Raw genomic sequence first — 24,237 nt, forward strand, 5'->3', positions numbered from 1 at the left:
CGGTCAATATTTTTTTTTTTCGTTATTATGATCGATGTAGACTAAGATCTAGGGTTTGTACGTGTAAAGTCGCGGAGTATCTTATCTGTATGTATGGGAAATGCACTAGAGCGATATTCTCGATTTCTCTCAAGGAGTCGGCTGTTTTCTATGGCAGAAAATGAATAATGAGAGGCTTTTTGCGGCCTATAAACATATATTAGCGATAATTATGCCCCGGATCACATAGATGCTAACGCTGCAGCACTAGCAGCTTCACGTATTCAATCACTGAAGTATAAGTTGCTTAGACTCTTTCTACAAGTAAATGTATGGGAATGCATACGATACCCTAATCTAGAGCTTGGCTGCCGAATAGTTAAGAAAACCATTCATGATCTTGGTGTAGATAACTTTGTTATTCTTAATCCAAGAGATATCACTCGTAAATTACAGGATATCCTACGGAATAACCATTATCGCATACTGTACATGTATCTTACTATAAATACTGCACTGTCAACAGTGTAATTGCTACCCAAAAGCAGTAGACGGGAATCTTCGGGAGGCAGAGACCTGAATATCTACAAGTCCTCACCCCCAGGATTGTTGTTGAGCTTAATGTCTCCACCACCGCAAGATCCATCACGCAGCGCCATCATGCCTGCGAGCCTATCGCAGTTTCGCCAATAACTAGTAGTCCGGCGCTACCGCACCGCTGAACCCAGTCCCTCCCGTGCTCCCCCGAATCCCCACCTCCGGTACGACCGAGCCCAAACTTACCACGTACACCATCATCGACATCACCATACAGTGCAACCCGACGCAATACGCAAAGAACAACATCCGTGTCTTCTTGGACGACAAAATCGCGCGAGAGAACGAGATAAACACGCGTTCGATTGGAGAGAGACGCGAGTTGATCCGCTCACGCTCGCGTACACGGAACTGCTCGATCGGGTTGAGGCGTTCCTCGTAGCTCTGTGAATATTGGCTCTCAGCCTCGCTACTGGTGGCGGTTGAAAACACACGCTTGGATGTCCCGTTCGAGCTCGTATTATCAAACGACGAGAGATACCTTGTCCGCTCGTACAACTGGGCATTGTCGCGCTTCAATCCATTAATATCGCGCTTCAACTCATTAATAACCAGGAACTGCTTTTTCGATTCGTCTTCCAATTCCTTGTTGCGCATGCGGAAGCGGTCGCGCTGCTTCGTAATGATGGGTAACATAGCGGACTCTTGACCGGGACTCTCAGCAATTTCCGGCAACGTGCTTCGTGTCAACAGCGCGATGGTCCGCCCACTGCCCGAGACCATACTCATTGTGTCGAACTTCTTGTCCTGGACCTCCATCAAATCGCCTTCCAATTTTACGATCAACGCACGGAGTCTGATAGTTTCTTCGCTCGCCGTCTGGAGCTGTGTCTCCAACTCTTGGCCGCGCGCGACAAGCGATTCGTGCTGCGCGCGGAACTGCGCGAGCTCGCCCGTCAACTTCTTATTCCGTGCCGCGAGGATCCCGTCAAGCGTCTCATCACCACCATTATTTGCCTCTTCATCGCCAAAGCTGATCGTCTTTAACGCCTGTAGCTCGCTGCGAATCTCATCGTAATCCTTGGTACTTTCCAACCGCGTCTTTAACCGGCTCATTTCGGCGGCCATGCCAGTAACCTCGCGCGCCAAGCCTTCTGCCTTGGTTTTGTGTTCTTGCTGCGCGCTGTCTAATGTGCGGCGCTGGTACTCCAAACGGGCCACCAACATGGCGTTCTCGCTCTGCAACTCGTTCAACGCCGTAAACTGTGCGTCTGCGTGCGACGCCACCTCCTGCGAAACTGCCGCCTCCTTCTTGGTCACCTCACGGCGCAACTCCTCGTTGCGCTTTTCCAACTCGAGCACGCGCGACTGCGCAGATGCGTAGTCACGTGTGACCATCTCCAACTCGACCGCTGTCGCCGAGCTACTCTTGAGCCCGTCGACCCCCTTTAACCGCAACTCCGTCACCTCGTTAGCAGTCCTTAAATCTTCGATCTGTTTGCGCGCATCCAATACCTGGCGGGTCAACTCGGCCTGTTTCTCTTGCCAGTTGGCCTCGCGCTCGCTCATGAGCGCAGTCATCTCCGCCTCCTTCGCGCGCACCTTCGTGGCAACGTTCTCAGCCGCCTTCTGTTCGGTCCGGAGTACCTTCTTCTGGAGCTGGTCGTAGTCTGCGTATTTTGTCAACTGCAATTGACACTGCGCCAACTCGGCCTTCACGCGATCGACCTCCGTTGAATCGTACACAGCGTCAAGAGACGCCTCCAAAAGCGGTTTTGGGTCAGGTGCCTCGCTGATATGGCGGTACACGCCAAAAAAGTACCCCTCCACGAGTTTACCCTTCTTGGTCAACGCATCAATCTCGTTCTGGTACAACTTTAACAACAGCTTCACCTCCGCGAGCTTCTCTGAGTCCGCCAACTTGCGGAACTCCTTCGTTTTGGTCGCAAGCTCCTTTCTGCTTGTAAGGGAGTCTTGTTGGGATTCTTTAATTTCGAGCCCCTGGCCGTCCAACTCCTTCTGGAGCGTCGGCAAGTCGATTTCCGCCCACGACTGGAGCGCACGCGCGAACGGGTGTGTGTCGGACATGTAATAGGGGTGGCACTATAAATGGATAAAGTTGGTACAGGGTAGTTCAATAAGAGGGCAGTGTCAATACGAATACCTTGGTGGATTCTATCACCGGCAAACTCTGGATACGTGGTCGGTGTCCAATCGTAGATGTATAAGTAGCGCCTATCGGTAGTATAACTGGTAGGTATACTAATGGCACTTGAAGTGTAGAATTATAGCACTGTTATTGTGTATTGGTGTGCTAGTTAAGAATACTGATTGAGTTCACGAATGATGAATGGGTGTTTGTATATGTGAGATTTTGCCAATCGTAACAGCTCATAGATGCGCGAAATGCGCGAAGAATAGGTAGAGTGCGTGGGTTGTTCCTTGCTAAAACGCGTAGAAAAAATGGCTGCGGGCTTATAATCTGGGTCTCGTTGTACATTGTAATCCGCTATTTACGCAATAAATTATAGATATCAGAATAAAACAAAGAAAGAAAGCTGCGTGAAGAAGCATTTTATTAGCGTGCTCTATATATAAGTAGGGTATCTTGGCGTTTTGTTGGTTAAGATCGGAGTAGGTTCTTCCAGCTAAGGCTTATATGCCAGTGTGGGAAGGTTTCGAATGAGATATATCAGAATCATGTTTTTGCACTATCCAGATCCCATAGTAAAGTTAACGGCTAGTGTTTTTCCGGTTCTGGGTTAATCTGTCACAAAAATGTGTCTTCAGAGCGGCTCCAGCCCGCGTACTTAAGGTTTGGTCGAGTGCTGATCCCAACCTCATCTTGGCTACATTTGATCAAAAATATGGACCTAGTGAACCTAATGAACCTCCATAGTATTAATTGAAGAGGAAGAAAAAAGAGAATGCGCCAGCCCGGAATCGAACCGGGGGCCCAACGATGGCAACGTTGGATTTTACCACTAAACCACTGGCGCTATTCCTTAGCCTGTCGCAATTAGAGAAATCATCTCTAAGGTTGTAAGTGTTACAGCGCGTGGCTACCAGAACCTGCTCATTAGCATGATTGAAATACAAATATTGTTCCTAGCAAATTGAAATACAAGTGTTACTCCTAACAGATTGAAATACAAATGTTGCTCCTAGCGGATTGAAGCAACTCTTTAACTCAGGAATGGTCACATGTGGGGGTAATCAACCAGTGGTGCTTCGATATCGCATATATTGCTTATTCTCCCCTCTAATGTAAGTAAATCTATCAGAGCTTAATCACTGTCATTCTGCTTGATATAAATATATTTATTCCATAATTACAGGCCCAGCTTTTTTTTACCTTAGATTGGATAGTGCAGGGCGTCGAGTGTCGATACGCAATGCATCAGATGGTTAATGCCTGGTCACTTTACTTTCCAAGGTTCGTTTAGTCATTCCCCACCCTCCTCCTACCGTCAGTTGGCTTTCATCGCCAAAAGTCATTCCGCGTATAACCAATTATAAGGCGTTAATACCAGCTGTTCCACTATATCGTAACACATCTATTGGACACTAATATACAATTCAGGCCCGCTTAGTTCAAGGCCGTCCTCAAGGTAGCCAATTGCTTCAACACAGCGCTCTTAGCAGTGCCACCGGTAGCATCTCTTCTCTCAACAGACACCTCAAAATCGAACACGTCAGTGACGTCGGCATTGAATCTCTCATCGATGGCCTGGAACTGTTCTAAGGACAACTTGTCAATCCCGGACAAGGCCAATTCTTCGGCCTTTCTCACACACTCACCGGAAATGTGGTGAGTCTCTCTGAACGGAACTCCCTTTCTGACCAAATAATCAGCCAAGTCGGTGGCCAACATGTCCATGGTCAATGCCTCCTCCATTTTGTCAGCATTGATAGACAAGGTCGAAACGACACCGGTGGCAATCAAGATGGAATGTTCGACGGTAGTCAAAGCATCAAAGAGCGGTTCCTTGTCCTCTTGCATGTCCTTGTTGTAGGTGGATGGAATGGACTTGATGGACATCAAGAACCCAGAAAGGGAGCCGAAAACTCTTCCGGACTTGCCTCTCAACAACTCCAACGAGTCTGGGTTCTTCTTCTGTGGCATTAAGGAGGAACCGGTGGAGTAGGCGTCGGCTAGCTTGAGGAAACCAAATTCACCAGTAGAGTAGATAATCATATCTTCAGAAAGACGGGAGATATGGTTCATGAACAAAGTAGACCAGAACAAGGTTTCGACGACAAAGTCTCTGTCGGAAACAGCGACCAAGGAGTTGCCGATGACGGAATTGAAACCTAACCCCTGGGCCAAGTATTCACGGTCAATCCCATATGGGTGTCCGGCTAATGCACCAGCTCCTAAAGGAGACTTGTTGGTTCTCTCAATGATCTGTTGCAATCTGTCGTAATCCTCGGTGAAGTAGGTGGCGTACATGGACAACCAGTGGGACCACCTGATAGGCTGAGCTCTCTGCAAGTGGGTGTACCCAGGCATCAAGACATCAATCTCCTGTTCGGCCCTATTGATAATGGTTTCGATAAAAGACTTCAAGATCTCTGACATCTTCTTCAAGTTTTCTCTAACATAGATTCTCATGTCGGTGGCAACCTGGTCGTTTCTGGATCTCCCGGTGTGGACCTTCCCGGAAATGTTGCGACCGATGATTTCGCCCAATCTTCTTTCGTTGGCGGTGTGGATATCCTCGTCGCCTGCCTTCTCGACAAAGCTGTTGGAGGCCCATTCCCCCTTGATGATCTCCAACCCACGATGGATCTCAGACAACTCGTCCTTGGTGAGCAACTTCAACTTCTCCAAGCCCTCAGTGTAGACCTTGGTCCCCTCTAAATCGGCCTCGTACATCTTCTGATCGTATGGCAAGGAGGCGTTGTACAAGTCCATCAACGGGTCGGAGGCACCGGTGAAACGGCCACCCCAGAGTCTCAATTCAGCTGGCTTTTCTTCAGGCATTGTGTACGGTGTTTGTGTAAGACAAGCTTAAGGGAAGGGAGAATGAAAACGCAAGATCAAGGGAATGAGCAGGCATATTTATAGTGAATGAAAAATTATCGGGGGGGGGGGGACCGTTTCCCGCGGCCTACTTGAAGCGTGGTGCGGAGCCCTGGGAGATGGCTATTCGATAAGCCAGTGAAAATTAACCGCGGTGAGTCATTGCCTTTTTGGGAAGATAATGCGGCTCATCCGTTCGGTTTCACAGATTCGGTGGGCACACGTCCTCATTCCCTGATATACTCGTATAGGGTGCCCTTGTTGGTAAACCTCAGCTCGCCAGAGTAACCAATCTTCGAACACCAAAATGTCACCTGTACACGCTTCTAACAAATCCACCACTTGAAAAACGCCGGTGACACCTCAACGAGCACGGTTCGCGTTCAGCAGCTAAAATCACTGATATATATATTAAAAATGGGTGGTCACGCAGGTCCAAAGTCTTACATGGGTTGGTGGGGTGATATGGGTATGTATTTCCGGTCTCGGTTCTCCAAAGGTCGCTACTAACAGGTTACAGGTTCCCCAAAGCAAAAGGGTATCACCACTTACTCCGTTTCTCCATACGCTTCTAAGCCATTCAAGGGCGCTTTCTACAACGCCTTCTTCAACGTCTGGAGACGTACCAAGGGCCAGGCCTTCTACGTGTTGGTCCCAGCCGCCATCGTCTACAAGATCTACTCCGATGCCGTCGACTACAACACCTACTTGTACACTAAGGCCGGTAGAGAAGAATTGGAACGTGTTTCCTAAGCATGTCAGCTCTGAACCCTTTATTTCTTATTGTTTATAGTTGACGCTGCGCAGATAGAAAATTGTCCATATTTATTCAATTACGAATTGTTATACGTACATGGCATGTAGGGGTAAAAATGGAAGTAGGCAGCCTTTGAACCGATTAGGATGGTTCTTTTGCTTTAAAGTTATTTGGCACCCAAAGACGGCTATGGTTTAGCATAAACATACACGATCCTAGATCTTTGATTAGCGATTATCTCAATTTTCCATTTTATACTCAAATCATATTACAGACAGTAAACAATGTACATTCAATTATTTATAAACTGGCAACTTGGCCAGTCACGCCGGTTTCGTTAGTTCCCCATCAAACCCGATAAGATATTACCAAAGGGGTTACCACCGCCAGCCTGCGGGGCTCTGATCTGGAAATAAACTTCGCCCAAGTAGTCTAGCAGCGGCTTCAAGTTGGCTCTGCCGACGTCAGCCAGATACCGGGTCCGTAACTTGAGATACGCATCCTTAGAGCCAGCCTGTACCACCAACACAAGCAATTGCAAGAAGTTAGTCAAAGGGTCGGAAAATTCGACGACGGTCAACCCATCCACCGAAATCAGCTGCGGCTTGTCCTTCGTGGCCAACACTTCGGTAAAGATGGCGACGGCTAGCTTAACGAAGCGGATGTTCTGGATCGAAAGGTAGTTGATAACGGCTCTGGCCATATATACCCCATAGTTACCGGATGCGTCCTCCAATGCCCATTCGGCTAAGTACTCGGCGTACGGTCTGACACTGGCCTCGGTCCCAAACACCAAGTGAGTCTCAGCGTTGACAAAGTCGTTAGCCTCCAAGAACTTCATTCCCAAAATGTGATTCAACTGCGCGTCCCCAAATTTCAAACTACCATTGGCGACCGACCAGCCCATAATGGACTTTTTCAAGCCACCCCAGAACGGCTCGGACGCTGGCAACCCCAATAACAACTGGATTAGTTTCGACTTGGACACCAGGTCCACGGGCGTGTGTGACTTTGCGTACACCTCGATCAAGTACTGTACCAAATCATTCGCCTCGTGGAACTTCTTGGCCGCGATGAAAGTCGACGTCGTGTGGTACAAGAGCTCGGTGGCCTCGGTATAGGACGCGGTGTGGACGTAGCGGTTGGCAATGGTACGAATTGTCTGGTGCGCCTCGTAGTAGTCGCCATCGGCAATTTTCGCCTCGAAGCGCGCAATCGTTCTTTCTAACTTGGCATTTGTGGACATTGCGATGGGTAATGGCTGATGGCGGATAATTAGTAGGGCGGTAGGGTGATCCATTTATACGACGAGATTTGAAAGCCTGTATACAGGGAGTGGCGGCGTGGGGGATATTATTTTGCTGGTATAAGTCTAGAGGTCATAATTCTTCCGGTTACTACATTTTTGGTATAGTTATTATGGAAACTTCAATGAAAGAGTCCCATCATGGAGTATTGAATGTTTAATGTGGTGGTATATGGCGTTAGTACACAATGTTGGTTTATGAAAAGAGAGCTACACCTTCCGTAAGTACACCCACTGGCTTGTAGAAAAAGCTCAAGGACTAGGGGTGAGGTGGTTATTGTTGGCAAGGGGTGAGCACATTGAGTTGATGCGTAAAATATACGAGTAATAGTTTTATTTTGTGTAAAGATTGTGGTTAAAATAATCAGATAAAATAAGGGAGTAGGTAAGGAAGAGTGTCTGGGTGGTACAAAACATAGTACAGGGGTATAGTAATTAAATGCCGAATAGAGTAAGCACGAATACATGGCTGGTTGAAATATATGATTGCCGAAGAGAACAGTGAAAGTAAAGTGTTAGCATCTTACGAAGTCTCTGGATAAAACAAGGAATTATTACGAATTTACACGATAAATACATGCTGTATAATACAAGTAGGAAATCTGTGTCTGTTTTTTGGTTGTATTAACGTGGATTATTATAACCTGCTCTTAGTCCATAAATGTGTACTAAAGACAGTTTTAGGAGTATGAATGTGCATCTATAGCAGGTTATAGGTAGAGAAGGGATTAATATGTAATTGTTTTGGCCAGATATCGCCAATTGAATAGCTATACCTTTCACATGCACTAAACTATGCTAATATCAATACCCTATCATCTCGGATGCCACTCATACGACATTTAATCTCCACTGGCAAAACGTTCGTTATATACAAATGCTTTACACCGTTAACAACGTCCCAAGGAACTTCACTTCGGGCAGACTATCACCACGCAAGTCCTTGACAAATACAGCCATGATCTCGTCGTACCGCTGCGCCAACTCCTTGACGCGTCGCAGGGTGTATTGTAATTTCTCTTCGATGGCACTATCACTACCGTCATCCTGACCGGTGCGGAGCTGGATGTTGGTCATGAGGCTAACCACCAAGTCACCAAACTCGGACGTACTGCCGGAAAACAGATGGACAAGCTCAAGCAAGTCGTAAATCGTGGCAATGAACGTCCGACTGGAGAACCGGCCCTGGGAGCTTGCAGAGTTATTCAAGAGGCGGTGGCGGGTGATGGCAACCAAGTAGTTGGAGTGTAATGTGACCAACTCGTCGATAGTGAACTCTGAATCCTCCAAGGCAACCACCTCGGGCTCTGGCAAGTCAGTAGCTCTAATCCTATGAGTCTGCAAGAAGCCCTTCGTCGGTAGCAACAACGCTAGACTCTCATCAGATTCCTGGTACTGGTACGTGCTGTCAGGTGACTTTCGCATCTGGCGCTGCAAGACTTGGTAGTTCCGCTCGATAACTTCGGAGTTGAAAAAGTCCAGAAGCACTGTGACAAACCCGATCAACTTGTTACGTGCAATGTTGATCCGCTTTAAGTTGCTCACCACCCAGATATAACGCGAGTCGAGATTCGACATCGCCCCGCTCGTCGCACGGTTGATTTGCACCTTGAAGGCTCTGACATCGCAGCTTACCTGCCGCAACGTGTTCTTCTGGAGATGGCGGAACTCATTCCAGTTGACACCAAGTATATGTTGTGTGCGCCGGAGCTTCCACAAGAAGTTGAACATGCGCAAGTATTCAGACGAGACATTGCGATGGTTGAGCACAAACTCCAACGGGCCGTGGACCTTGTATTCAAGCGTAAATACGTCCCAGCCGATATTCCCATGGGTCAAGCCGAGAATCCGCGCGTCCAAGTTCTGCAACACCTCTTGCGGTAACGCCCTGACGGTGGTTGCGTGGACCGCCTCCAGCAACACGGACGTTAATTGGTGAGCTGAAATGGCGTTGGACGGCTCATTAAAAATGGCAGCACCTCTCGCAAGAAGCGTCTGGATAAAGTCGCCCTTTCCCATGAACAAAAAGCTCTTTAGAGCTGCCAAGTGAGTGTTCAAGTGGTACTTGTGGTGCACCACGTTAGTGAAGTGGTTGAGCACCTCTGCATGCTGGAGTGCAATCACGGTGGTGAGCTTTGTGATAGACATCGCCTCAAACCCTTTGGTCTCTGCGTACATGAGCTGGCGCGCCCGGGTGCTGTAACGGCTAAGCCAGTTCAATTCGTGGCAGTACGCCTTGAGGAATACAATCATCTTTCCAAGTTGATAGATTTTAAGGCCGAGCTCAGCCGGGAGAAACGCAGGCATGTCTGCAGCACTGTAGCTGAGCTGATATAGGCCTTGCTCGCGCGGGTCCGCGCGGATGAAAAACTCCGCGTGTGGGTCGCTGAGGTCACCGTCGCGCACCCAGTTCTCCAAGATCTGATAGTACGGTTTGCATACCTGGGCGAACAATCCGTCTCCCAAGGCCTTTATCAAGGGGTCGCCGTACTCTGTGAGGCGGTAGACCTCTGTGAGTAAGTCACCGCCCAGTATCACATCGAGCTTCTCGGTTAGGCCATACAACACCCGCAAACGGAGGATCTCGTCGTACAAACTCAGGTATATTTGGACCAACGAGACGCTCTGTCGCGTCAAATTATTCACAAGCTTTACATATCCTTGTAGCTCTTTCGACAAGGCGCTGGCGTAAGCATTCTTGAGGAGCGATCGCAGCCGCCCCTTGGAGCTCACTGCATCTGACATCTTCTTGTAGAGGATCGCGGGCTCAAAAAGCTTGTGGAGCAAGCCGCTGATGCTGTTGCTAATGTTTGCCGGTAGCTCGATGCTCGCAACGTCAAAGGGAAAGTGCTTGGATGTCGAACCAAGGAGCGTGTACGAGAGATAATGCAAAGCCTCGTCTTCGTATGTGTTTCCGTAATACGGCTGGATTATCTCTTTGAGCGAATCCTTATCCGATCCCGCCGACTGGAAAGACCGGTGCGATCCCTCAGAGTACGCATCCTCGGCACGGATGGTGTTGAAGAACAGGAGAAATTCCCGCGCCTGCAGAAGCGTGTTGTTTGCAAGGAGCTGAGTGATTGTCGACAGAAATGTGGCCCATTCGCGCTCCAAGTTGTGGTAGAGGAACGTCTGCTTGTACTTGTTGAGGATGAGGTCGATGTCGGCAGCCGCAAAATACGGGCCACCGTGGTGGAGAAGGCTCCAGAGGTCATTAAAGAGGCTATTTGAACACGAAGCACCCAAGACCTCTGGTACCACCGCTCGCACCAACCGTTGGAGATGTAATTGGGTGTGGTCAAGCGACATGACTATGGGTGAAGAAAGAGTGTTTGACATGTTTGCCAATGTAAACAAACGATTTATGCGGTGTGTCGACTGCCGCATTCGGCAGGAAGTTGCAGATAGGTAGGTAAGCTCTGAAAGGTGTAAGGATTCAAGTCCTAATAGTGAGTATAGTGATAATGATTATTATAGTATTATTATATATAAATCCCGAATATTTACATATTTTGGATTCAAATGGATGATGGGATTGAAGCTACAGGTTTAATCGTATGTATGGCATGGTGTAGAAGGCTGGGCTGGATAAACATCTGCACGTTAGGAACTCTGAGTTGTATCTCTTCATTCCAGTCTAAAGCTCTAGAACGGCATTTAAGTTACAAACATGAATACAAGTACGGCTTTTTTTTTTCGGATTCTCTAAAATTGGTCTTGTAATCCACAAAACCTCTAGGCCAAATCTATTGCAGATAATGAACTCATAGTTCGGAAACTGAAGCTCAAATTATTTGCAAGAGTGTTTTCCCTGAAATTCCCATCAATAAAAAAGAGGAAATTTCCGCTAGCCCAGTGGCTTAGCAAAGTAAAAGGCATCCCTAGATTTGTAAATTCAATAAAGCTCTGATCCATATACATAAACCAGACCCTACGCAAATATACCAAGGACTATGTTATTAAATCTCACTCTTCGATACGTAAACCACTGATGTTTTTCCTCATCATTGTAACAACCATTTCGCCCTATGTCATCACATCGATGTCAGTCCCAAAGAAGTCAAACTCGCTGATTTCATACCCCAAATCAGCCATCTTGCCCTTGTACCGCTTCATGTGGTAATACTGTGCCAAGCCTCTAAGCGCCACCTCCTGGGCGTAAGCGTCGCGGATCTCGCCCTCGATGTCCTTACCCGTAAGCCAGTTGTCGCGCAAGCCCAATTTGGAGTGTAAATACACTAACGAAATTAAATCCATGTTGTTGGACTTCCACTTGCGGCCGTTATATGCCACAAGCGTCTTCACCATTTTGAGCACCGGCGCATATATTTCCGCGTTGTAGAAGCGCAACGCGTACCGAAACGTGTCTGATGGCTTCTTGTCGCACAAGACAATCACTCTTTGTGTCTTGGAGAGCGAGACCTTGGCCATCACTGTAAACAAATTAGTCATGATGTACGCGTACCGCCAGTTGAACTCGGTGATTGCCGGCAGGGAGAAGATAGTTGCGGGCTGAGTAATATGGAAGAGCACCGGCTGATCCACTTTCCGAGGAATACAGATGGCGAAGAAGCTATACTCAGGCACCTCAAATGCGGGATTGAGCAAGCGGTCGAAGAGCGCACTATCCTGAAGGACCTCTACAATCGGGTGCTGGCCCTGGGTAGCGTCAATGGGATTCGGAGGAATCTCGTCCTTGGGGTGCTTCTCACTGAAAAGGTCCAACACCACGGTGTAGAAGTCGTTATCGAAGATAATAGAGCTGAAGTACGTCCACTTCAACACGTGAGACAACTTGAACCACTTTCCAAGTACGAGTAAGAGTCCCGTGGCGGCCTTGAGAGACAACTCCTTCACACGGAGGAGTTCTAACTGCTGCTTCACCTCTGTGTCGACAAGCGTGTTCGGCGATAAATTGAGATGGACATTATTTGACTTTATCACCTGAACAATCACATACACGAGCGAACTAAGGTTCGGGAAGATGCGGCCGTAGAGCTCCTCCGTGCGCATCAACGAGCGAATCTGGAATTCAAACACTGGGAACGCCTTGATAGTTTCCTCAGAGTAGATAAATCCGTCTTCAGCTTCGTCGAGAGTGTCAATCCAGCCGCGCTCCTGCCTCATCAATGCGTTTCGCTCAAGCCATAGCTGTTTCTGAGTTACTGTTCGGCGTATATTCTTGTAGATGATCTCTCCCGCTTCCTTGATGCTGTATGGGACATTCTCAAACGTGTGTTCGCTTGCATCGCCCTCCTCATCCGAAGAGTCGCTGGGGTAGAGAAATGGAAAAGACTGGTTGGTCTGATATGTGCGCTTGATCTTGCTAGCGGGCAGTGCCAAAGGGGTGGATGGGGGCGACGGCGCGGGCGTCGAAATATGGATTTCCGGTGTGGGTAAATGAATGTTAATGGAGTTGGACGCCAATGGTCTGGGTTTGTCAATCAACTGGGACAAGGAGCCGGGGTTGTCGAAAAGTTCTGGTAGGGTGGAGACTGGTGCGTTGTAGGTAGGAAACTTTGCCGTGACATCTTCGCGAAACACGTGAAAGTCCAAGGCAGTAACCTTGGATTCAGAGGAACAGTCAGCAATATTTGCATTTTGCCTGAGAAACGCCTTTGTCCGCTTCATGTCCTCCATGCCCCCAAGCTCGACAAGCGCCAACTTCCACGCCACCAGGAGGAGATTGCGGATCCGAAAGCTGTGCTGCGGATTCCAGCGCCAGCGCTCGATGAGCATGATGACGGAACTGAAAAGGTCCTGCTGGGCTAAGTCAGATCTGATACGGTCATCACTGATTTGACTGGCATTTCTCTGGTCATTGTACACCACCAATACAAAGTAGAGGATCGTGAGAATATTGTAGTAGAGCTGCTCATTGCCCAGTAGGTCGGTCAGAAGCAACTTGAGGAGCGAACTGAGGACATTGACAACCCCACAGGATAAAAGAACCCTCCCATTCACCACGATCTGCGCTACCTGGTCCTTTTCGCTGGTTAACTCCGCATAGCACCCAAAGGCAATGTATAGGAGAGACTGGGATGCATAAAGTTGACTCTCAGTCTCCTTCAAGAGGCCGAGCAACCGCTTCACCACCTTCTCCTGCTCGCATCTTTTGCTTTTAGTGAAACTCCCCTTGAACCCCGCGGCCAAGCCTGCAAGATTGAGGCCACGGATCTCGGTGATAGAGAACCAATCATTGATTTCCGTACGGAGGTCCTCGCAATCGGCGTTTTGGAACTGGAGGTTTGCTTTCTTGGGAACCGTCCCATGGAACGAGTCGTTTCCAATCTGGTGAGCGCGTTCGTCGATATTCCGCTGGAACTCATCGTCCAACGGCTCTGCTGTGAGGTGCTCAAGGTTGCGCTTGGGCGAAAGCGACTCAGAGGATCCGGAGTTCAAGTAGCTGATGTCACTGTGCACCCTGAGGCTTTCAAAGTCCTGGGAGATGTCTGCTGCCTCGTACTCCTCGGGCGACTTGCCCTTGTGCAAGTCGCTCTGGAGGCCAATGTCGATGATATTTTCCTCTTCAAACAACTCTATCTCGGGGTCCATATTCTTTAAGGGCTAATAATACGTCTGTAGAGAAAATAGTGAAATGAATATATACGGTAACCGTGATTTCTTTTGGTGTCTCTACGTGTTTACAACCCACAAACGTAGCGCTGTGTGCAGGAGGTATTTGAAATGCTCGAGAGATTTAATAATCCGGTGACAGAAATTTGGGAAGTGTATCTTTTTATAAGCACCACTTTTTTTTTCACCATGGTCAACTTAGAGCAATCCTTGGGCTTGAAGTATGTATAAGGTGTCCTGGATATTTAATAAGAGCAGTCTATAATACGGGGATTCCTGAAGCGTTACCATCCACCTCCGCGTCAGCACGAATGCTAACCCTCGCAGAGTCAAGGTCACCACCATTTTGGACAACACCATCACTGGCACCATCTTTGCTTACTCTCCCACCTCTCAGTTGTTGACCTTGCAGCAGGATACACCCTCCAAGTCTGACCTGGCCAGCTACCGAATCATCAAGACTGAGTTCTTGAAGGAGTTACAAGTGATTCCGAACGGTGCGAAGGGCGCTGCCAAGAACGGCAAGACCAAGGCGTACCAGTTCTCTAGTTTCTCTAAGATCCAACCTGCCGTGCACGCCTTAGACGAAGCTGCAATCACTGCGAAGGTGGCAGAGAAAATCAAGCAGTGCGAATTGGCATTGAAGACCACCAACAAGAACGCCTCCTCAGAAGGCCAGGAAATCTTCAACAAATTGTACAAGACATTACCGGATGTCAAGTGGATCGGCACCGATATCGTGGTGTTGGGAGAAGTCAAAATTGCCAAGCCGTACTTTGTTAAGGATATCTCGAACAACGCCGGTGCCAAGGAAAACCCGCTAATCGCCAGGATTGTGGGCGGCTATTGGTTAGACCAGGAGAACAGCAAGAAGGGAGGTTAAAAAAGAAAATTGGAATAATAATAAAAAAAAGTAATAAAATGATGATCTATGTAAGTGTAGATGTTTAGGAAAATTCGGCGCCAGTATTCCATGTCACCTCTAGCGCGTCGAAGAGTCTGAGGCCTCGCTGGTGCGTTCCTTTAAAGCCGTCTGTCTCTTCCCACTTGGCAAACACTTTGGTGGCGTTCGGCTCGGAGATTGTGGTTTCAAAATATGGGTTAAACCAAAATGATGCCATGCTGCTATACAAGAGCGTACCTGGAAACTTTAGGGTAAACACAACTTTCAAATCACCCAGAAACTCAACGGGGCCATCGCCAAAGACGGATGAAGGCGCCACAAGCAAGTTACGCTTCGAGTTTTGAAGGATGTCCTGAAATTTTTCACCCTCTGTCCAGTTAAAATCGTACAATAATTTCAATGGAGTGTCACCAGACGAATGCTGGTAGATCTGAAAGGTGATTCCAGGATACTGAGGTTTTACAAGGCTGATTTCCGTAATGTTCCCCCGAATAGGAACATACGCATCCGCTTGGTGTAGATAGGTCTCCCAGTACTGCAAATATCTTCTCTGGGACAATATCGACACCCCGTCACCATACCCCACTCGCATTCGCTTGAAGGAGAAGGTAGATATTGCTTGAAAGTGAGAGATGCCATATTTATATATAGTGTAGGCACAGCACATGAACCCAGATCGCCCTTTCCCAGCTTTGCAGTGGAGCACGGCAACGTTAGCAGGATCCAAGTTCAAATAAAGGTCAATGCTGGAAACCACTTGAGCAACGAGATCAAATGGAGGGGGACCGTGGTCGGGAAAGGGGAAATAGCAGACCCGGCCAGTAACATCGGCGGAGGTATAATGGGGCTCCTCTGCGCGGAAGTTCCATATGTGCCAGTTTCCGCTATGCTTTGCGTCCAAGAAAGCTATCAACTTCTGCAACGGCATACGGTAAATACCAGAAATAATGTGTGTGGTAGGACCGGAGCAGACGATTAGCCTCCTGGAAATGTAAGCTAAATCAAGATCGGCTTCGGCGAACGGAAGTTTTGGGCAGGCAACAATAGCCCTGAGATAACTGAAGAGAAAGTCCATTCTATGCAGGGATATTTCTGGAAAACTATTTTTTAGGGGGATATAAGTGGAGTTTAGTTGTACTAGGTTGAGAAGATATTCTGGTGAGGGGCGTAGGCGCCATTCCGAGCAAAACGAGCCAGACGTGTTACGCTCGGCTTGTCACATTTGGAATGTGATACTATCCGTTGTACAACTACAGGAGCTGGTGGACAGGGATTTCTTGGGTTTACCATAATATTCGTATTATTCTACATTTGCCATTAAGTTTAAAGTCATATCTCAGGGCTTTTGGTCTATTGCCGTCAAATTCTTTTTTTATTGATTGACCATATTGTTCAACTATGATTCATCACTCCTTTTAGAAAGACTTGGGGTCTCCACGCGTAGTAGTCATTTTGTCTGACCATGAGAAAAAGGAGAACCACTTCCACCTGGACATTCACTGATGTCTAGATCTGGCCGTACCCTAACTACCTCATACCCCAAGTTTATCTTTTAGCAGTTTTCCGCACCAGATATCCGACGTGTCGCACTGTATGCACATCCTGCAGAGAATCACGCAACGCGGTCATAAATTTTTCACCAACGAGATGTCAACACCCTACCCCTCGACCGTTTGTTGAATTTTCAAAACCTGGAGTAGATCTGACGGCTCCACTATGCTCCTTGTTACCAGATGTACAGTCGTTGGGAAGGCCCTTCGAGGTGTCCGCTTCCGGTCCGCTCACACACACCCCAAAGTCGTAGCCCTGACCGTGGAGTTTTTCGATCTATCACCCCCAGTAAATACCCCAGTCTCCGACGCTCTCCCAGAGAATATCACCGTTGAGGCACCCAAGATTGCAATCCCTACGAGGACTGTGCTTGGCGAATCATTCCCTATCCCGCAGCCCCGTACTGGCAAGGTAGACCTTGGGGCGCTCGAAACCGCGCCACTACTCCGCTCCATCAAAGAAATCATGGATAAACATCCCGACAAAGTGGTGCTCTCACAGGTTGGCTCGTTCTATGAGTTATATTTCGACCAGGCAGTGGAGTACGCACCACCGATGGGACTCCGGGTAGCTCTCAAGCGAGCAGGAAAGGGCAAGGTGCATATGGCGGGGTTCCCGCTCAACAGTCTACCGAAATATGTGGAGATATTAGTCGGGGAGATGCATAAATCAGTGGTAATCGTGGACCAGGTGGAGCGGCCATATACCGAAGCGGCCAATGAAATGAAGTTTGACCGGCGGGTGAGTCGCATCATCTCGCCGGGCACACTCCTCGACGAGACACTCCGCGACTTCCAGGAGAACAACCACATTCTCCTCATCAACTTTACGAAACACGACTTCCACTCTTCCGCAGGCGCTTATGAGGTCAAGGTGGGGCTCGCATGGGCCGATTTGGGGCTTGGCACCTTCCATTCCCAGGAAACCAGCATGAAAAAGCTCCTCGCAGACGTAACACGGATCGCGCCAAAAGAAATTGTGATTGACGAGCGGTTTGAACGCGACATAGCGACAAGCACGCGTGACGAGATCCAAGAGTTACAACGCTACTACACTACCTATACCAAGCTCTCAGGCGGTGAGGTAGTTCTCCACTACGACAACTTTGCCGCCAGCCGCCGTGAGTTGGCAAATCACTTCCAAGCGCTTGCCCGCACGGAGTGCGTCGCGGTGGCGTACCTCGCGGCGCACTTGGCAAACATTCTCCCCCACACACGGCTCAACTTTGAGCTTCCAACGCACGAGGTGTCGGACGACACAGTGCAGATCGACGCGCGCACGAGCGAGACGTTGGAGCTCGTCAGCAGTATCCGCACGCGCAGCGCTGTGGGGTCGTTGTTCTCCTGCATCCGCCGCACCGTGACCCAATCCGGCACACGCATGCTCAAGGCATGGATGTTGGCCCCGTCCACGCAATTGGACGAGATCAGGTACCGGCAGAAGCTTGTAGCGGTATTCGAGGCGTGCGAGTTCCTGCGGATCCGAATTACCGGTCACTTAGCACAAACACACGATCTCTCGCGCATCGTCCAGAGCGTGTCGCTCGACCGCTCCAGTCCGATCGACTTGGTCTACCTCGCACATACGCTCCAGTACGCGGCGCACATCCGGGACCTTCTCGCTGCGTGCACGACCGTAAAACACGGGGATGCCATCATCCCGCTCTTACAGAAACTCCAGGTCCCGGAAGAGCTTGCAGAAGACATTTTGAACACCGTTGATGAATACGCGTTGGTCCAGCGGATCAACGAGGAAAGGGGTGAGCCTGACATCGAAGCCCCCGAAGAGGAGATAGAACAAAATGAGATGCGGCAGTGGATCATCCGCCCAGAACACTCTCACGCCTTGACACAAGCCCACGCCCGTCTCGCGGCATTGTCACAAACGAAGCAGGACCTAGAGACCGAATTGCGGGCCAGCTTCAATAGCGTGGTATTCAAATGCATGCCCCGCTACGGTCACTTTGTCGCGTTGCGCGGCACCAGGGGCCAGATCGCGGCACTTGAGGACTCCCTTGCGGCGTACGACCATTCCGTGGTGCGCGCGGTGCTGGGAAACACGGTCTGGGTGCGTCTCACCCCTGCGGTAGAGATCGAGGAGAATATTTTGCGACACGTTGCCGAGATCGAAGAGCTCGAAAAAGAGGTGCTCCGTCAGTTGCGCTCCGTCATCGAGGAAAAGATCCCCGAGCTCAGAAATCTCCACCATGTGCTCGACTACATTGATGTCACAACCTCCTTCGCCGTCTTGGCACACGAAAAACACCTCACGCGTCCAAAGATGACTGCTACTCGGCAGTTGGACATTGTCGGGGGTAGACATTTGGTCGTGGAGGAGGGTCTTCAGACCCAGCTCAAAGAGTTTACCGGAAACGACTGCACCCTCTCGCCCAAGGACCACTTGTGGGTGATCTCGGGGCCCAACATGGGTGGAAAGACCACGTTTCTCAGGCAAAACGCGATCATCGTGCTCTTGGCCCAAATGGGCTCATACGTCCCAGCGACCCGTGCCACCATTGGCATCGTGGACAAGATCTTTACGCGCGTGGGTTCGGGGGACGATTTGTTCCGCGAAATGAGCACGTTCATGGTGGAAATGGTCGAGACCAGTATGATCTTGAACGGCGCCACCAAGCATTCCTTGGCCATCATGGACGAAGTTGGCAGGGGCACGAGCGGAAAGGAAGGATTGGCCATTGCCTTTGCCACCATGGTCCACCTCCAGGAGAAAAACAAGTGTCGCACGTTGTTTGCCACGCACTTTGCCAAAGAGCTCAGCGACCTTCTTGCCCAGAGAGGCCTGGCGAAGGGAGTTTCCTTCTACAAAACAGAGGTGACGGAGCTCCAGCCAAAGCGCGGACCGTCCCACTTGTTGAGCTTTGACCACAAGTTACGCAAAGGCGTTTCTGAAAACTCGTACGCCATAAACGTAGCTGCGTCCGCCGGGTTTCCCAAGTTTGGGCTCAAAGTAGCTGAAGAGGCCCTCCATGGATTCAAGGCCCGCGGGGTTCTCTAGCCGGTTTTAATTGCATACAGGTATAAAATTAACGACAGTTATAAAAATAACAACTTAACTAACCGAGTTTACGGCATCTCAAATACCACGCAAGCCGTTTGCTATAATCTCGCACGCTGTGTCTAGAGGTATTGGAATACGTTTTTACTGTGGATATCTGTAAGCCGTAACAGATAGTGTTACCGATTTGCATGCTTGTCCAACTTCAATCAAGCTGCATTCTCAAAATTTCTAAAAGATGCGAATCTTAGCATTTGCAAGGGCAATATTCATATACATGCAAATCTATTCGTCTATTTGCGCCTAATAACCTGGCCCATTAGAGCCGTCGTAGGTGTTGCTTTCGTTAGGGTTTCTACTGCTGCTTGGAGGGTGTTGCAGTTGCTGGTTCGCCATCTGACTGAAGAAAGCCTGCTGCATCTGCGCCATCTGAAACTGCTGCATCTGCGCCATCTGGTACTGCATCCATTGCTCTTGGGTCTGAGGTGGATTTTGCGGTGGGAGGGACTGGAATGGCATTGGCGGTATCACGTGGCCAGGCATCGGTGGGCCGTTGTGCATCATAGGCGACTGGAAGCCCTGAGGTGGAAGAGGAGGGAACGGCATCTGCGGGAACTGCTGTTGGTGCATTGGGAATGGCGCCGGCACTGGTGGGGCTGGAATGCTGTTTTGGGCCTGCGGTGGGGCGTGAGTGTTCCGGTGGAACGTCTGTTGAAGCTGGTGCATCTGCTGGTGCACGGTTTGTGGATTTCCCATAACAGCTGGAGGAGCTTGTGTGGCTAGGGCTTGCTGTGGAGTGGAGTTAGGACGAGCAGGCAAGTTGTACTGCTGGAAAGCCATGACCCTCTTCGGTTCAGGGCCTGAGCTAGAATCGTTGGTTCTCTTCGATTCGTTTGGTTTGCTCTCTTCAGGCTTCTTGAGGGTCTTCTTGACCTTCTTCTTCTTTCTGGCCTGTTTAGCAGCCAACTCCTTCTCATCGTCAGAGTATTCCTGTTCCTCCGCTGGGACTTCTTCGTCGTTCCAGTTACTAGCATCGGTACCCTTGATCGCCTTGATACCGTCGGTGTACACAAACTGGGAGTCTGGCACCACGTAGTATACCCTCTGTCCCTTTCTGTCCTTGAGCTGCTCGAATTTCTCCTCGGAGATCTTGACTCTGTACACAGGGGCTTGTAAACGTCCGAAAGTCTCGAATAATGGCCCTAAAACGGTCCTATCCTCGAAACAGAGCATGGAGTTATCCTTCAAAATTCTGAATTCACCCGAAACGTTGGCCTTGATGATTACACTGGACTCCACAAGCGCGGTGATCTCCCCAACTAGCTCAAGCGGGGTATTTGGGTCAATGGCATAGTCCTCAGGAATAGAAGGAGCCTTCTCATCCATTTCATTCTTGGAACGAATAGGCCCGGAGATCTCATCGTCGTCATCATCGTGCATAGCAATAGCATCATCATTATCGTCCACGTCAGAGCCGGCCTCGCTGTCACCCTCACTGGAAGAGGAGCTGTCGGAAGAGCTAGATTCAGAGTCACTGCTTATATCAGCCACGTCGCAGTCATCTGATGAGTATGCATCAATCGTTTCTGTGGTGGTGGGTTTGAGAAGCTTTTGAATGGCGTCGTTACTGACTGTGCTGTCCGGGATCAGTTCCTCGGTTCGGGTAACGCTTCTCATGATACCGGCTTCACTAACAGAGGATTCCACCGGTTTAATTTCGGTTTCAGTCCTCTCAGTCTTGACTTCTTCAGTTTTGGTTCCGCTAACAGAGGACTCCGCCGGTTTAATCTCGATTTCGGTCCCCTCAGTCTTGGTTTCGACTTCCATCGGTGTGGCTTCGGGTTTAACTGGTTTTATTCCGCCCTCAATTAATATAGTATCAACTTCAACTTCTTTAACCTTGATATCCATTTCTGATTGATTGATTTCAGTTCTAGCAACCCCTCTGGTTTGGGCCAGGACTCCTTCAACTTTAGTTTCGGCATACACCTTACTGGTCTTACCCTGGGTTTCCAGTTCGGCAATAGTTTCAGGAATCTCGATAGTTGTTTCTTTTTCGGGTTTGGCGGTGCTTAAAGCCTCATTGGTGCTTGATTCAGAGGTTTGGTTAGCACCATCAACTTCGGATTGGATGAGATTGTCGTCAGCAGCTGGAATCGGCTGGCCGGTGGAGGCCACTTCAATAGGCATAGTTTCCATTTTCACAATAGAGGCATATAAGTCTAACTCTTTGGTATGAGTTTGATCCATTATATAATCCTTTGTGTATTTCTGGTTGTACTCCCTATAACTAACTTGTGTTTTCGAATGTATATGAAAGGCCTATACGCAGGTCCAGAAAAGTTTTTTTCTTTTTTTTTTTTCCCCCCTTCTGCTGACCTCAGCGATGAGCTTTAACGATGCATCCCCACATTAGCACTACAGAAAATGAGTTTATTCAGTTTTAAGCCAAATAGCGAACTGTTTTTTTTAGAAAAAGGAAGAATTTTCAGCCCAGATGCTAATTTTCCTCCCTTGCTCAAACACTGAGCTTTTTGTAAGTGGCAATGAGAATAGTGTGCTCTGGTGAATCGTCAACCATATCATATCTCGCTCATTAGAAAGGTAGGGCAGTCATCCTCCATTCCCTCCAATCCCTTCAAGTAGGAGGATGGATTTTCAAATAAATTATTCTCTGACGAAAAGCTCTGAATCTCCAAGCTGAACCTACCCGTTAAGCAATCCGTCCCCTTGGGTATATTCCCGTCGCCGTAGGCGTCTGTGTCTCTTTTTGTGTTCCATTCAATATCTGCAAGCTGGTTGAACCGTTTGATAGGGGAGAGGGATAGCCCAGAGGTATGCTCCAATTCCTCGTCTGTCGAAAATGTTTCCAAGTGATATCCATCAACTATTTTTGGCATGATCATGTAAGGAAGAGGAAAGGGGTTGTTCTCATCTGAAGGTAAATGATTGTATTGATTATCGATCGGTCCCCTCCATAAGCCGTTGTTTTCAAAGGGTAAATCATGCCTTTTTCTCTCGCCTGCCTTGTTAGTGGTCTCAGATTTGGTTCCTTGAAGCTCAGCGAGTATGCTATCAATCATCTTCAATTCTCTCTCGGGGTTGAATATCTCTAAACTGTCCATTGGGTTCACGTTTTCGTGGTCAGTCATATAGTATTCAGGTAAGAACATTTCTAGATGGACTTCACCACCATCAGCTATCCTTGGATCGAGCTCAAATTCATCATGTGGTGTAAATACCTCCTCGGGGCTTTCAGTGGTCTCGTTTTCGCTTCGGGTTAAATACTGGTTTGTACAGCCATCACTATTTTCGAGGGTTATTTGCGAGTCCCTGAAGTCATTCAGGAGCAGGGCAAAGTGCATATTGCGGAACGCATTTTGACCCGTGGAGGCTTCTCTCTGTTTACTCGACTGGTAGTTTGATGGGGACCTTCCCCGGATTATTAGGGATGGCGACTCAATAAATCCCACCACCACATCGACCCCATTTTCAAGGTGAGCAATCAACTGAACAACTAGATTGAAGTGTCTGACCACGGAGGTGGGCTTTCGATAATTTATGGAGGAAGAAAACTGGACTCTCTCATATCTAGCCACCTTGGAAATAATATTCGTAGGATATCCTCTCAAACAGTTGGTTTCATCGCTGCTTCTAACTCCGTTTCGGTAATCCATGTCGCTAAGGTAGAACAATCGATTGATCTTCTCGATCTTGGAGGAGTTTCTCACATTTGCCGCTTCCTTGATCGTCTCGTGATCGGGTAATTTCCCAGGGACAGCTGGGTACACTGGGGGAGCCTGTTGGGGTCCTCTGTCCCTCTTGGCCGTGTGTTGCACCAAGTTGATAAATGTGCCGTCTTCCACGCAAGTGGAGATGAGTTTGAGTCCAAAGAAGCGTACCCCGACGGCGTTATTAAAGTTATCAACGACATAAAACTCCGTTTCGAGGAATGTTTTCAAGGACATTGAAGGAAACTCAAAGCTTGACACGAGGGTAAAGTAATTCCGCTTGTACCCAATCCACTCATCCCCTTCCTTCTCAAACCCTCGGTCAATTCTCGCGGATATTTTTGAAACAATAGGTATGTGAGGTGAGTGTGTGGAGTAGAGGGCGCTTAGACCTTGGGTTGTTGGTGAGAACTGGGGGCCAACCTTGAATTGTAGGCTCGACCTGGGTGCCAACTTTTCTTTTGTGACTTTTCGTTCGTCTCCCCTATTTTCAATCTCATCGGGGATAGGATCTAATAGGGTCATGATGTTGTTATATAGGTATTTCTTGTCCATTTTGCAGAATGCTCTTCTTTTGGCAGAGGTGGTCTGAGAATTTTAGCCGCCCGGTTACTTTGGAGGTAGAGGTTGTTCGGCGAGGTAGTGCATTCAATGGCTCGAAGCTTCTAACAGTTTTTGAGCTACAACTATCCAAGTTTTCCGGAGATGACTTGGACATTTGGGGTGCCTTGTTGATTATAGGTGTGTAGAATAAATAAAAACGAAAGGTTCTCCATTATTGGAACGTTAAGTCTTGACATTGGCGTCTATTCCGATATGCAGGCCACAAAGTCATCGAAGCTGTCACTTTATGCG

At 48.6% G+C, this 24,237-nt stretch overlaps 12 protein-coding genes and 1 non-coding gene across 13 annotated transcripts; 3 read left to right on the forward strand and 10 right to left on the reverse strand.

The window, feature by feature from the left end:
* Positions 1-458: 458 nt before the first annotated feature.
* On the reverse strand, positions 459-2,858 carry BABINDRAFT_158934 (uncharacterized protein). Its single transcript, XM_019127365.1, has one exon. It carries the CDS (start codon positions 2,602-2,604, stop codon positions 673-675), a length of 1,932 nt encoding a protein of 643 aa, XP_018987642.1. The 5' UTR covers positions 2,605-2,858; the 3' UTR covers positions 459-672.
* Positions 2,859-3,444: 586 nt separating this feature from the next.
* Positions 3,445-3,515, reverse strand: BABINDRAFT_t53. Its single transcript has one exon. It is a non-coding gene; the product is annotated as a tRNA-Gly (tRNA).
* Positions 3,516-3,808: 293 nt separating this feature from the next.
* On the reverse strand, positions 3,809-5,515 carry ARG4 (argininosuccinate lyase). The gene has a single exon (XM_019132095.1). The coding sequence runs from the start codon at positions 5,501-5,503 to the stop codon at positions 4,106-4,108; it is 1,398 nt and encodes a 465-aa protein (XP_018987643.1). The 5' UTR covers positions 5,504-5,515; the 3' UTR covers positions 3,809-4,105.
* A 444-nt stretch (positions 5,516-5,959) lies between these two features.
* On the forward strand, positions 5,960-6,295 carry QCR8 (ubiquinol--cytochrome-c reductase subunit 8; the record flags this gene model as incomplete). Its single annotated transcript, XM_019131489.1, has 2 exons — positions 5,960-6,011; positions 6,063-6,295. The coding sequence occupies 2 exons, from the start codon at positions 5,960-5,962 to the stop codon at positions 6,293-6,295; spliced, it is 285 nt and encodes a 94-aa protein (XP_018987644.1).
* A 233-nt stretch (positions 6,296-6,528) lies between these two features.
* On the reverse strand, positions 6,529-7,908 carry BABINDRAFT_158936 (uncharacterized protein). The gene has a single exon (XM_019127366.1). The coding sequence runs from the start codon at positions 7,597-7,599 to the stop codon at positions 6,637-6,639; it is 963 nt and encodes a 320-aa protein (XP_018987645.1). The 5' UTR covers positions 7,600-7,908; the 3' UTR covers positions 6,529-6,636.
* A 391-nt stretch (positions 7,909-8,299) lies between these two features.
* Positions 8,300-10,924, reverse strand: SPC98 (Spc98p). Its single transcript, XM_019127367.1, has one exon. It carries the CDS (start codon positions 10,912-10,914, stop codon positions 8,488-8,490), a length of 2,427 nt encoding a protein of 808 aa, XP_018987646.1. The 5' UTR covers positions 10,915-10,924; the 3' UTR covers positions 8,300-8,487.
* A 624-nt stretch (positions 10,925-11,548) lies between these two features.
* On the reverse strand, positions 11,549-14,231 carry BABINDRAFT_10780 (uncharacterized protein). The gene has a single exon (XM_019126792.1). It carries the CDS (start codon positions 14,158-14,160, stop codon positions 11,632-11,634), a length of 2,529 nt encoding a protein of 842 aa, XP_018987647.1. The 5' UTR covers positions 14,161-14,231; the 3' UTR covers positions 11,549-11,631.
* Positions 14,232-14,355: 124 nt separating this feature from the next.
* BABINDRAFT_10781 (uncharacterized protein) lies at positions 14,356-15,107 on the forward strand. The gene is made up of 2 exons (XM_019126793.1): positions 14,356-14,402; positions 14,509-15,107. The coding sequence occupies exons 1-2, from the start codon at positions 14,371-14,373 to the stop codon at positions 15,062-15,064; spliced, it is 588 nt and encodes a 195-aa protein (XP_018987648.1). The 5' UTR covers positions 14,356-14,370; the 3' UTR covers positions 15,065-15,107.
* A 21-nt stretch (positions 15,108-15,128) lies between these two features.
* On the reverse strand, positions 15,129-16,160 carry TEP1 (putative phosphatidylinositol-3,4,5-trisphosphate 3-phosphatase; the record flags this gene model as incomplete). Its single annotated transcript, XM_019131506.1, has 2 exons — positions 15,129-15,322; positions 15,359-16,160. 2 exons carry the CDS (start codon positions 16,158-16,160, stop codon positions 15,129-15,131), a joined length of 996 nt encoding a protein of 331 aa, XP_018987649.1.
* Positions 16,161-17,101: 941 nt separating this feature from the next.
* On the forward strand, positions 17,102-19,651 carry BABINDRAFT_169697 (mismatch repair ATPase; the record flags this gene model as incomplete). Its single annotated transcript, XM_019130683.1, has 1 exon — positions 17,102-19,651. One exon carries the CDS (start codon positions 17,102-17,104, stop codon positions 19,649-19,651), a length of 2,550 nt encoding a protein of 849 aa, XP_018987650.1.
* A 1,050-nt stretch (positions 19,652-20,701) lies between these two features.
* Positions 20,702-21,091, reverse strand: BABINDRAFT_31747 (RNA-binding snoRNP assembly protein; the record flags this gene model as incomplete). Its single annotated transcript, XM_019131560.1, has 1 exon — positions 20,702-21,091. A coding segment is annotated over one exon (390 nt), but the record flags the coding sequence as incomplete, so codon positions are not given.
* A 1,055-nt stretch (positions 21,092-22,146) lies between these two features.
* On the reverse strand, positions 22,147-23,166 carry BABINDRAFT_158944 (uncharacterized protein). The gene has a single exon (XM_019127368.1). It carries the CDS (start codon positions 23,014-23,016, stop codon positions 22,234-22,236), a length of 783 nt encoding a protein of 260 aa, XP_018987652.1. The 5' UTR covers positions 23,017-23,166; the 3' UTR covers positions 22,147-22,233.
* On the reverse strand, positions 23,053-23,907 carry BABINDRAFT_31361 (uncharacterized protein; the record flags this gene model as incomplete). The annotated part of the gene is made up of 1 exon (XM_019131540.1): positions 23,053-23,907. A coding segment is annotated over one exon (855 nt), but the record flags the coding sequence as incomplete, so codon positions are not given.
* Positions 23,908-24,237: the final 330 nt, after the last annotated feature.

This window comes from Babjeviella inositovora (genome assembly GCF_001661335.1).
Source record: "Babjeviella inositovora NRRL Y-12698 unplaced genomic scaffold BABINscaffold_1, whole genome shotgun sequence".
Classification (NCBI taxonomy): domain Eukaryota; kingdom Fungi; phylum Ascomycota; class Pichiomycetes; order Serinales; genus Babjeviella; species Babjeviella inositovora.

Coding starts and splice junctions, on each gene's coding strand:
- BABINDRAFT_158934 (XM_019127365.1), bottom strand. CDS start 2,604: ATGTCCGACACACACCCGTTCGCGCGTGCGCTCCAGTCGTGGGCGGAA.
- ARG4 (XM_019132095.1), bottom strand. CDS start 5,503: ATGCCTGAAGAAAAGCCAGCTGAATTGAGACTCTGGGGTGGCCGTTTC.
- BABINDRAFT_158936 (XM_019127366.1), bottom strand. CDS start 7,599: ATGGATCACCCTACCGCCCTACTAATTATCCGCCATCAGCCATTACCC.
- SPC98 (XM_019127367.1), bottom strand. CDS start 10,914: ATGTCGCTTGACCACACCCAATTACATCTCCAACGGTTGGTGCGAGCG.
- BABINDRAFT_10780 (XM_019126792.1), bottom strand. CDS start 14,160: ATGGACCCCGAGATAGAGTTGTTTGAAGAGGAAAATATCATCGACATT.
- BABINDRAFT_10781 (XM_019126793.1), top strand. CDS start 14,371: ATGGTCAACTTAGAGCAATCCTTGGGCTTGAA. Junction 14,403..14,508: donor GAGCAATCCTTGGGCTTGAA/GTATGTATAAGG, acceptor TAACCCTCGCAG/AGTCAAGGTCACCACCATTT.
- BABINDRAFT_158944 (XM_019127368.1), bottom strand. CDS start 23,016: ATGCACTTTGCCCTGCTCCTGAATGACTTCAGGGACTCGCAAATAACC.